Consider the following 12,833-nt stretch of genomic DNA (forward strand, 5'->3'; position numbering starts at 1 on the left):
ACTCACTAGTGGTGCACTGTTTGTCAGTGGCCTCGCCCTGAGTGCTGCTCCTGGCCTGCTCCTCTCCTGCACTGTGGTGCTTTCTGGTGGCCACAGCGCCCGGAGCTGCAGTCAGCTGAGCCGGCGTCTGGAGGTCTGCGGTGCCCACAGAGGATCAGTTACTGACAATGAACAACACACTTTTTTTTTTCTTTTGCTTTGTGTGCATGTGCAATTCTGTGTGTGTAGATGCGAAAAACACTTCTAAAAAACACACTGCTGGCAAGAGTGTTGGTGTGTGTGTGGATGTGTGTGAATAAAACACCAAAAGAGTAGGAAGGTGCTGTGACAGACGCTGAAAAAAATGTGATCTGACAGGAAAAAGATGCTGAGTGAAGAGCAACTGCGTGTCACTCAGCCCAGGTATTAAAATAAATAGGGCTGTAGAGACCCGAAGAAAATCCTGGTCGACTGCAAACGCTCCTACTCCAGAACCAACGCGTTGGTCGCAGGGGGAAAAAAAAGAATCTACACTTTATCTGTAGATCAACTAAATGGGCCACAGAGCACTGAGTGCACTCTGGTGCACTGGTAGCTTTATTGGCCTAAATGAATTATAAATAAACATAAAAAGCTGGTATTTGCAGCATGTTAAATCATTTTAACCTTGTTATTTTATACTCAAATGACAACATCAGACTTGGAGCAGACTAGCTTGCATCTGTGCATATTCATGATTTCTGCAAGTAGGACTCTGCCGCTGCTGTTTTTAACGTGATCTTCCATGTTGAGTTTGCAAAGTTCACCGTCGACTTTTTTGGACAGATGACTTCTTTGACATGGGGTCAGCTAGTTTGGAGCCAACTTTGAGTAAATGTTCAGTTAAGGTTAAATAAGTTAGACCCAGCAGTGTCTATTAGGTCGGGCGCAGTCGAATCTGTAAAAACGCAGGGGTGTTGGCGAGCAGTCTGTTCCTCCTGCCATCAAATATAATGGATTCATTCTGAAAGGCTATTGATGTAGCGCTTTTCTCCTCATGACAGTAACACCGGCGATTGACCGACCAATGAGAACGATTGGATGAGAGCGTATCGACCAGCAGTCAACCTGAGGCTACAGCCATTAATATATAAACTGCAAAGATATCATTTGCAATGGTTTCATGTTTCGCTTTGAGTGTGACGGGACTGGAAAACAGAGCTGGACTACGGAGGCCCTGAAAATGAGACATTTCAACTCTGACATCAAGTGATATTGAAGTTTTTAGCTAAATTAATCACAACTCCTTTCATCTTGTCACGGAGGAGGAGAAAAAAAAAGAAAAAAAATCCCCCAAGATGCACTGTGAGTTTGGAACACTGCTGCAGCTGGACATCATGTAGGGCCGGTGCTAATTGATAGCTTTATAGCAGGACCTTGACTGCAAGATGAAATATTTACACCGCTGTATTCCTCCTCTCAGGCAGTTGACTTCTGCTCCTGCAATATTCATTTAGCATCCTGTGCTTTTAGTTGCTAAAAGAGGAAATCAAAAGCAACAGGGTGACTTCAGAAAACTGCCTTCGCTTTGATGAAGTTTGCTGCTTGACACGGACGAGTCAGGCCTCTGTGACCCGAGTAAAATGTCAATAGGTCCTTGTTCCGAAAGAGAATTCGGATCTTTTTGTGCTTTGGCTTTCAAACATTTTAGAAAAAATGTAACCAGAGCACAAATCAGGACGAGCCAGAACAAAAAAGGGGGGGAGAGCGCGATTGTCACATCACTTTTAATGATACAGAATATCCTGTGGTTTGTGCTCGGAACTAACCGTTTTGTTTACATAAGCCAGGCGAGACACTAATAGAGCTGTGGGTAGACTTCTTGCTGATTTTATACGTGATGTGATCCAGAAAGCTGGGGATTGTTTATGGTGAGCGTACACTGATTGCATCACGGTCACATGTGTGCAACATGTGCAAGCAGCGACTGTCCCTAGTCGTGAATGTGACACCGAGCTATCGCGTTCTGTGTCCGTCAGCACGCAGAAGGATTCATGTCGAGGATCATCGCCGGTGAAAAGAAGCGGGTCTGTGGATACGGCCAAGAGAAGAAACTGCAGTTTGTACAGTGGAAGAGCTCACCGTTTCCAAAACTGGACAAGGCACGTCTGGTCAGGAGTGCACCATGAGCATGCTGGTTGCTTTCCTTCTATATGTATGACGCTGTGTACTGGTGATCTGTCTCCCTATGAATGTTTTGAACACTTTTCTTGACCAATAATCAGCAGCCTTACAATCAAACATCAGTTACTTGATAAGGAAACGGAAATAATTCGGTGACATAGGTGCTTCGTATGCAGTGATGTGACATTAGCTGCTACAGTGGCTTGTGTCACATGACATGGGCTGCGATGCCAGCGGTGTACAACATGAACCACTGGGTCACGCTGACACCACTTCAGCTCGCCTACAAAATGAGAGGTTTGGCCAGCGTGCATTAAACATCACATAAGGCTTTTTCATGGTGGCCCTTTACTCACTAAACTCCCACAATGCTAATTAGAATTTCTACTTTCTCAAAATGAAGAAACAGACAGAATAAACTAAACTGCGTCGGTAATGATGGTTGACGTATTTACATAACGACATTTCCAGAAGGGTTTCAAGTGTTGCATGAGCACTGGGAGCAGTGTATCGCTGCACAGGGAGAGTATTTCGAAGAGGAGAGTGGTCCAGTTTAAATAAATAGACACAATCTCAGAACTTGGTGATCGTAATATATACTGTATGATTTACTTCCTATTTCCTGTGGTTTAATTAAAATTGTGCATGGACTTGTGTACATGTATGCTTGTACACAGACCTACTTTGTGCAGGCCAGTTCACAGACAGATCTAACCTGTACAGCCAAAAATACTAATAAATGTCACCGTTTAGTGACGACTACTCACATGGCTAAGTGAGAACAGTGTAACACAGCCACTGGGCTCGATATAAGGAAATGTGTTCATTAGCCTGTTCCCATGTGGGCAAGTAAAGCAACAGGATTATTTCCATATGGTTATACGGACCTTGATGCTTAATGTATGACAACTTACATGAAAGTCAATATTTAGTTTAAGCTTATCGTTTCACTGCACTGTACGTGTGCTTCTCTGTGCATAAGCCTCATTTAGATTTACCCTCCGTCCACTCAGCACTGCTTGGGGCTGTTTGGTGAGAGCACAAATACAGAGCGTCAGGCAGACAGCGAGCACAGAAGGTAGCGTCTGAAACACTGGAGCCTCGGGCGTCACTCCTTTCTGCGCCACATACTCTGCACTAAAAACTGAACGCTCCATCAAGCACTACTGGGCTGCCCTGCAGTTTTTTTTTTTCTTCCCCTCGTCTAAAAAGCAGGTTTCAAGTCTCTGAAAAATTTGATCAAAGACAAAGAGACACGGGGAAAGAGACCAGGCTGGGAACCACGCAGCCAACATGGACTGGCAGGGGCTCATTATTCAAATAAATGTATAATGCTAGATAAGCAAATTGCACTTTTAAGGGGTGTTATTAGTCTGCTGACCCAACAATATAATCACCATTCCTGGACAGAAACGAGCAGCGCAGACCAAATTTACTATTAGGTGTCCACTAAGTAGTTATTAAAGTTTATCATCTTGCAAAACTGTGCTTTTTTTTTTTTTTTTTTTTAATAAGCACCAAAGTGCTAATTTAGGATGTTTGGGCCTGCAGATTTTTCCATTTCGCTGCAGCGTGTTAAAAATAAGTTCTTACCCCTCTTTCTGCGCGCCTCCTTGATCTCTTCACACATGCGGTCGAACTCGGGGTCCAGCTCGGCAGCAAATATAGCATGTGCTGTGTCCTTTAAACTGCATGCTCGGTGCCTGATCACCTTGTCTGAGGACGGCAGGAAGAGAGAGAGAAAAATAGTGTTAGAACACACACTGGGTAGATGTATGGGCATGTATGTCCAAGGATACGTCCTGAATTCTACACAAATCTATTAGTATCTCTGCCGTGGCATTGTTAGATTTCTTTTGCTTGCACCATTAAGGTATGTTCTCTCCCCACCCCCATCATGCATGTAAGGCAAAGAGTCAATAGCAAGGCCAGCCTTATTTCACTGTGAGAAAGGGGATTGTAGTATTTTCTCACAGTTTCAACAAAGGGAGAGTGTCGGCTTTGGTGAGAGATGTTAACGGGCAGAACTCAGACACGCATGAAAGCGCTGAGATCACTGCCTCGAACATTTAAGACAAAAGGTGCGCGCATGTATGCACGCACAGGCGCATATACATAGGATTTGGAATATTTTTAAACTGCACACTCATTATCCGTCGCACTCCTTACACCTTTATTACTCCTGTGCCTCTTCCCCCCTCAGATGTAGCGCGGCATCATTAAATCCTGCTTCTTTTTTTTTTTCCCCCTGCTCCTGCATCCATGGAGGGAAAAATAAAGAGCGCGCTGCAGAGGCAGGCTGAAAGCATAGCCACTGTAAACAGGCCGTCTCTCATTACGCCAGGCGGTGGGAGAACAGTTCAGGCATAGAGTGGCAGAGGGGTCACAATCTGCCAGCTTCCGTTGTCTAATTGGAAGATGGCTGCTTAATTGCAGTGGAGGCAATTTGGGTGGTTGCGTGCGCTTTTTCCCACTGACAGCGCGTCTGAGTGTGTGTACACGCAAGTGCATTATAAGGGCGAAAATGCCTGTCAGTGGAGGAGGTGTCAAAGGCCAGGTGGGATGCCGAGAGCTCATCAGCACCCTCATGGGCTCGGCCTAACCTCCCCATCTAGAATAGACAAGAACGCGCTGACATACAACGCTGTTGCTTCATAGTAAAAGGGGTTGTTATCGCCATTTCCCTCAAGCAACTAAGAAGCATTTGTGACACAGAGCAACATAGTGGAGCGCAGAGATATCACCCTTTTTAACATAAAGTAATTATTGAGCAAGGTGGGGAGGTCCGAGACGAGGCAACCGACATGACTGTACGCGGAGGACTTTACGATAAAGTTAGCGTGAAGGACAAGCAGCAACAGACCACTGAGGGATAATGAGGTTGTTTCCCAGCACTCCGAAAGCTGGTGCAGAACTTCCCCAGCGGCATAATTGCGCAGGGTCTGGGCCATATTCCCTGGGCCAAGCGCTGTGTGAGCAGGCAAAGGGCCTCGTTAGTCTTCTTTATTAAACTGCCTAATTGCATTTTTCCCCTTTAGTGTATCATTTGTAGACCCTGCATTCCAACAAATGACCCGGGCCCTTCCCTTGCAAAGACAGAGATATGATTTATTCATTTGAGCAGAGAATTGCTTCCCATTAGTATCAGACAGCTCGATTCTTGCGAGCGAACTGAAACAGCCAAACTCAGAAGGCGAGAATTAAAACGGTCATATTAGTTAAACGCTCTAAAGCAGGCCGACTTACGCGGAACTTCGGTTAATATCAAAATATTTCGTCATGCTGGGGATTTGAATCTCGGAGTGAAAACCCCTTTCTTTCCGTCTAACAAGCTCGTCTTGACTTTTTCGCCTCGCGTTACTTGTTTGATGTAAATGCGACGTATGCATATCTCTTCCCCCCGTCGTGCAAACGTTAAAAGCAAAAGCATTTGCAAACAAGATGCTTCTCCGTTTGAGTGCAAACGTGTGTTCCAGCGCTCATCACGAAGCCGATATCACACGAATGGAAAGGTGGCGAGATGGGAAACGAGCATGGGGTATGACAAAAATAAATAAAAAAACAAATCGGTTGGAATTGCCAGAGATGCAATTAAATTTTCATGCATATGCAGGCCTCCGCAGCTACACAGCACAAATTACAATGCTATTTTCAGTGCAGGCGGTTTGCACTGCACTTCATTTGAATCTCCAAGTTGAATCTTTTGTAATTTTACTGCCTGGAAGCCCTCTTCTTAAGTCATTAAGTTTTAACTCTAATTACTTTTTATTTCTACAGTGGTGGTCTAATGGAACACAATAAAGAAGCACATGGTCAGATTTATTTGGATTGTGTAATACTGACTCATTATCAAGAACCATGTGACCCTGGAAGAAAAAAAATGGAGTATCGTTGGTGCTTCCTATAAATATGCAATGCAAGTTGTGAGAATAATAAGAAGACTTGAGTTGGGGGATTAAATAAATTCTACTTTTGGGAAGATTAACTTATTTGCTTTCCTACCCAGGGCTGTATGGGAAGTTTGATATAAATAAAAGATGTGCGCGTTAATTAACCCTCTGGACCCCCAAAATACAACCAGCAGGTTTGACGGACATGTTATCGCTAAAATAAAATACAAATTTAAAAAAAAAAAAAAAAAACAGGAAAGAAATTACACCCTTACACCAACTGGAAAAAACAGGAATAAATCAAATCTAAACTTTAAATGGGGTTTCAGTTAAAAAATAAATAGGAGATTTTGTATGAAAATAAAGGAAATCCTCAGTTTAACCAAGAACCATGATCGCTTCTACAATCATGTGGCGAAAATTCTGCAAAAATCCAGCTGAACCGCAGGCTGTGTTTGCAGAAAGGAGGCAAATATGGAGACATATTAAGAGCTTGAGAGGGAAACAAAACACTATAGAGGTGCCATCAAATTGGTAGAAGATACATTCTGCATGGTGAAATACCTTTTATCAGCTGACGTCCAGAGTAGTGTGAAAAAAGGCTAGCTCTTTGGCTAGTAAAAACATAGGTGGTCCTATCGAATGAAGAGTCACCATTTTTTTCCAGGTATATGTCGTTGTTTGTAAAATGAATAATCCGATAAATGTAATTTTTTTTTTTCCCCATTTTTTAAGATTAATGGCATTTCAGCTTATTTTATACTGAAGATGCATTTTCCATTCTCTCTACTTCTAGCCGTGGTTGTGCCGTTTCCATAGAGGTGCAGGACTTTATGTTGGAGTGAAAAATGTGACAGGAGCAAATAAAAATTGAAACTGCTTGAGGTTGAAAGGGTTAAAAAAACAGCACTCAATTGCATACGAATGCCTTTTATGTATTTCTTAGCACATACATTCACAGTATGACTTACATGCATGTGTGTGTGTGTGTTCATGGAAACGTGAAAGCATTCTGATCCTCACCTCCGGGATCCTTGTCAGGATTATATTCTAAAGCGTTACTGCAGATGAGGTCAATGTCCACCAGAAAGTCCTTGACTGTCAAGTACTTGTAGGTGTCAATCTTTGTCATGACAGTGGATAGGTCCATGGGCTGCCTAATCACCTCCAGGTAGTCTGACACCTGACACACACACAAACACAAGGCTCACTTTAACATCGATGAAAGCCGTGAGTGAGATATCAGGGGTGTCACCAATCCATTTCACTTTACCTCCTCAATGTCAACTGGCTTGCTGAAGATGTTGAAACGTTTGTCAGTGGCCAGGCGCTTGGTCACGTCCCTGAGAAAGAGCCTGAGCTCCCGTAATGTGTTTTCCTCCTGCTCAGCCAGGCGGCGCTGTTCCTCTGCTGATAGGACTCTGGGGCCCGGAGCGTCCGCTACCGGCAGTACCTCTTCACACCTCTCTGTGGGGGGAGAAAGCAGGAAAAGTGAACCCTACGCTATAAAGTTCTCACACAGCTTCTATCTATAGGCAAGCCTTAAAGTGTTTGTATTTAGAAAAAACATTCCTGTTGTTGGAAACTCAAGGATCTTGTGGTTTGCCAATAGCTACACAACAAAAGGCCTCAGCTCAGCCACAGGCAAAAGCAACACCACATCACAGCTTATGCTGATCAGTCATGTCTGTGCAGACTTTAAAAGAATTAAATCAAACATATGAAGTGTGTTTAGGTGATAGAAGACAGTTGCAGCCATTACAGTAGACAACACAATATGGACGCTGCCACTAAGACGCACACACATTTTCAGTAGAGCAGCACAGAAGATCTGCACAAACACTAGAGAAAAAAAATGCACCGAAGATGAGTGTCACCAATTCAGCATCCCACCGAAATGTGGTTAAAATCTCTCTCGAGTTGTGTGTTGATCATCAGCCAGAGAAATGTTTTCACCCAACGTTATGTCGTCCATTTTTTGTAATAATTAGTGTATTAGTTCTTGAAATGTGGCCAAAAAATGGGTTCAGTGCAGTCGCGGCGACTTCTAACCTTTGAATTCGGTTCATCGCAGCCCAAATCGATGTTGGAGACAGATTTAATGAAACTGTAATGAAGAGCCCTCCAGTCATTCCTGATGTATTGTGTTCACAGAAATAGACCGGAGCAGAGGTCAGAGCGACCCTGACCTTTAACCTGGGTGAGGTGGGGGATTGGACCAATCGATAACAGCAGCGTCCTCCTTGGCCTTCCTCACCTCTAACACTTCTAATCAACAGTCGGCGCTCTGACTTCATAAATTCTGGTCCGAGTAGACCGTTTCTACAAGAGCCATTCTGGACTTCAGTTGAATATTTTGTTCAAGAGAGAGATTTGCTTGTTTATTTCCGATTTTGTGAATAACTGTACACAGCATTTGTGTATAACGAGCACTTAGCAGCTTTTGTTTGCATCCGTTTTTCCCTTGTTGATTCCTGTCATTTGTTTAACCTTTGTTTTCATTATTAGGGATTTTTTTTGTTGTTGTTTGGGCCATTGCTCATCTCTGAAGTAGAATAAAAACTGTGTAACTGAACTCATATTATGTAGCTGTTGTGTCCAGGTTTCTCCTACACTAGACTGGGATGCACTGCTTTATACTGGTGGTAGTGGTGAGAGGACGGCTCACTGCACCTGAACCAAACAACATTCAGCACATCAGGGACTCTCTGCTTAAACTCAACAACCCTGCGAGTTCTGCACCACCAACAAATCTTGTTTCTTCCAACCTTGAAGAAACTGTTCATGACTGCAGCTAGAGCAGGGCGCCTCGACGCAAATCGAGGAAGCCGAGCAGGAGACGAGGACGGCACAAGCCGGTGTCTCGCATCCCTTTGGTTCCATCAACTTGGCATTAGCCAGAATGGAGGATGACGCCTCTGAGCGAATTTTTCAAACTGTGCAGAGACCTCGGTGGCTATCTCCAGACGCTCCTGATCTAATTTTGGGCGACTTCAATCACTGTTCACTGGAGAAAACCTTCAGGGGCTTTTATCAGCATGCGCCTTGTCCCACCAGGAAAGACAACATACTTGGCTGGTGTTACAGCTCTCTTAAAAACATCTATAAATCGATTTCACTTCCCTCCCGCTGGGCTCCATGGATCGCAATTGTGTGTATCTGGTTCCATCATAGCGCACGTGTCTTCAAACGGGGGGAACTGCAAAGGCTGTTTGGAAAGCAACAGCCTGGGAGGTGTTAACTGAAATCTGACAGCGATGAACTTGGATTCGGACGTGAAATAAAATAAAAAAATCTACCCCAACAGAAAACCACGGGAGAAAGTATGAAATAAGAAAAGACGGAGTTTTAAAACAGGGAAATCTTCCAGAGCTTATGTCTGAACAAAAGGAGATCAATTATGAAGAAAAGTAAGAACATTGTGGGTTCAGTCGGGGACAGTTTCAGGACAACGGTGATCATTTTTAGAGGAGTTGCATTAGACGTAAAGTTTGGCGCAAAAGCTCAGCTACAGATTTGATGCACAAGATTAAAATAATGAAGAAGCCACTTAAAAAAAAAAAAAAAAAATCAAATCCATTCATCTGGCCGCTGCTTTTAATCTTCACACTCCTGTGAATACTTTTAAAAATAATAAAAGTAGAACAAGCGCTGGCCCTGATAATGTTTGGGGGGGTTTAATGCTCACCCGCTGTGCTCTATATTTAGTTGTGTTTTTAATCTGTCAGTCTGTCAGTTAACGGTGGGAATAATTCACCACAGTGCCTTTTTTCCAAACCCGACTTTCTTAAGGACTTCATATGGCAGCGGATTGCTACCACAGCGAAAAACAGATTCGTACCATATTAGAAAATGATGCTTATTTTGTTCAGTAAAAAGCAACCGGGCTTGAAGCTCGTAAAGATTTTTCGCCTCTCATCCGAGACTCCAGAAGCCTCTTGGATAAAAGGAGAAACATCTTCATGAACCTAAAAGAGAAGTCCAGCTTCTTTTCGCTGAAGGATTACCTGGATGACTGAGAATCTACACAAGATACTTTCACGTTATAACAAAAAAAAAACTTTCTCGTACACTTTTGATCTTGTTAGAACATGAAACTCATGTTTGATTTAGGTGCGGAGGACAGATAGACGCCTCATTTACGCGACGTGATCGAGTTCTACTTCGTGCCCCAACTGAGACGAGATTCTGCCGTTACCCAGCATGATGGATGACGTTGTGATAATACATGTATCCGTGGAGCCTTCGGCGCCGCTCCAGCCGATCGATGAGAAATGACACCTCCTCCAGAGGGTCGCTCTTCCTTCTGTGCATGTTAAAACCCTTCATCGTGGACGCATGCTTATTACAGTATCACGTACCGTGCTCGATGGCAGCAGAGGGAAAGAACTGCTAAATGCCACTGAGCATCTTCTTGACCCAATCTGGAACAAAGGAGAGGTTTCAGGATGCTACGCTAGCTCTGAGCTTATTGTTAGTGGACTTCTTTGCTTTTCTAAAGTTAGTTTTTTTTTGCCTTTTTGCCTTTATTATATAGGAAGAGAGACAGGAAAGTGGGGGAGAAGAATGGGGGAAGTGCCATGAGCGGGATTCACACCCATGGCCGCTGCATCGGAGACTGTAGCCCCTGTACAAGGGTGGCCAGCTCAACCAGGTGAGCTATAGCGGTGGCCGTTAGTGGACTTTCTATTCAACGCCATAGAGCCACATCTGCTGGTCCAATGGACAGAAGCATAGTGGGCCAGATTTCCTTACATGCAGGGCGCTAAAAGTGACAGTAAATGGTCCATTTTCCAAGCGAACATCCACCAACTCTCCCCAAGGATGTATCCTCTTTCTTCTACTGTACACTAATAGCTGCTGCTGCATGTATGACAGCCCTCACGTCTACAAGCAGAAGACACAGAGCCCGTTAAATATTGAATAAAAAAACTTCCCACGGTCCTGTTGTTGACTATTTTATAAACTGGCGTCCTGAATTGTTTTTTTAGCGCTGAAGGACGTGCGCATTGATTTTCTTACTCTCCTCCTGACGTTACAGTGATTGATGGCCGGAATATAGAAACAGTGGAGTCCTACAAGTATTTGGGAACTATACTAGACAAACTGACATTTGAGAGTAATACTGACACGGCGCCCGAAAAAAGAAAAAAAAAAAACAGCAGCGTCTCTTTTGTCTCGTGAAGTTCCAGGATGACAGGACCCCGGTGACGATGTTTTATCGATCTTTTATTGAGTCTGAGCAAGACTTTCTACTTTATCTGCTGATATCAATCTCTCAAGGTCAAACATAAAAAAAAGAAAGCCGGTTAATATCTGCAGCGGAATCACTGGCACTGCACAGGCCTTTCTTTTTGATTTCATTTCTTTCATTGATTTAGCAACACCCACAGGCCCCGTCGTGCTTTGCAGCTTCGCCTCCTTTGTTTGTTAATTATATTACGGAGCAATAAATAACTTTACCAAATCAAACACAGCTGGTTTTATTTCGCTTCCCTTTACCTTGGCGGAGCTGGGACGTAACACTGGGGGAAATCCACCAGGATCCGCACAACAAACAGTTCTATAAGAAAGCCGAATCCGTCCCGTTTGATTGTTTCCATCCTTTACATCAACAGTCTCGGTTTCTGACATCTGGTACCCTCTTCAGACTTCCACTCGCTAAAACCAATAGATTCAAACTCTCTTTTATATCCTCCGCCGGCTCCTTCCTGAACTCCGGGAGGAAAAGGCAGCTATTTGCAGAATGCTTTAACTTCATAGTATGTTTTTTGTTTTCAGTGTTGCGTTTATGTGCGCCGCGTTTTATGTTTGTTAAACGTACGGCATCCTGCAAAACCAACTGCCTCATTTGGGACGAATACATTTATTGATTGATGCACTGATCGTGTTGGGGATAATAATAAACTACTAATAATACATTTTAATTTCAATCCTGTTTATTGGCTCCCAAACAAATTTTATTCACGCTGGTTTAAAATGAACAATCTACTGCAAACACTAGTTTATGCATTAGTCATGCTCTTTAAATGCTGCATGTCTCCTTGTGCATTTTTTGAATAAATCGTGAATCGAGCATTATTCTCGTAGGCGGCTTCAAAAGGCAAAGGTAATCTTGAAACATATTTTTTCTAAAAGGCAAAAATATGTCATTTATAAGAGCCAGAAATTGCACATACAGGATAAATAGTTGGATCTTCGACCTTGCGACCGTCCTTTAACTGATCGAGTTGGACATACCGTTCACACCAAAAATGCTTTGCTTCTACCATGAAGCTACAAATCGCTCAGCTGTGACCAACAGTCACCGCACAAAAATTCGGCGGATTTGTTTCTGCCAAACTTCAGGCTGTGTTTACACAGAGCAGATGGGAGACAAGTATGGAAACAAACTAATAACGTGAGTAATGAAAGACCTGCAGTGTATAGAGCCGCCAGTCTTCTTCCAGTGTTGGTGACATTTTACAGTTTTTGCAGAATGAATCAAGAAATTCAACTTTGGCGTTTTCCTCTTTTTTTATTTTTTTTAAATGATTTAGGTCATTCGATGGTTAGCACCGTTGTCTCGCAGCTAGAAGGTCGCCGGTTCGCGTTCTGGTGAGGACACCCGGGATCTTTCTGTGTGGAGTTTGCATGTTCTCCCCGTGCAGTGTGGGTTCTCTTCGGGTTCTCCGGCTTCCTCCCACACAGTCCAAAACCATGTTGCGGTTAAGTGGTGATTCTAAATTGTCTGTAGGTGTGAATGTGAGTGTGCTTGGTTGTCTGTCTCTAAGTGTAGCCCTGTGATAGACTGGCGACCTG

The 12,833-nt window shown here is 43.5% G+C and overlaps 1 protein-coding gene across 1 annotated transcript in view; it reads right to left on the bottom strand.

The window, feature by feature from the left end:
* The window catches only part of atad2b (ATPase family AAA domain containing 2B), a gene marked incomplete at its 3' end in the record, with an annotated part of 85,513 nt that overhangs the window by 44,521 nt on the left and 28,159 nt on the right, over positions 1–12,833 (bottom strand). The window contains exons 21-24 of the mRNA XM_008279632.1: positions 7,306–7,499; positions 7,056–7,215; positions 3,736–3,858; positions 7–135 (exon numbers count right to left, since the gene is read on the bottom strand). Coding sequence (XP_008277854.1) covers positions 7–135; positions 3,736–3,858; positions 7,056–7,215; positions 7,306–7,499 — 606 coding nt within the window. The remainder of the gene's footprint in view (positions 1–6; positions 136–3,735; positions 3,859–7,055; positions 7,216–7,305; positions 7,500–12,833) is intronic.

Source organism: Stegastes partitus, unplaced genomic scaffold, assembly GCF_000690725.1.
Source record: "Stegastes partitus isolate 25-593 unplaced genomic scaffold, Stegastes_partitus-1.0.2 Scaffold166, whole genome shotgun sequence".
Taxonomy (NCBI): Eukaryota; Metazoa; Chordata; class Actinopteri; family Pomacentridae; genus Stegastes; species Stegastes partitus.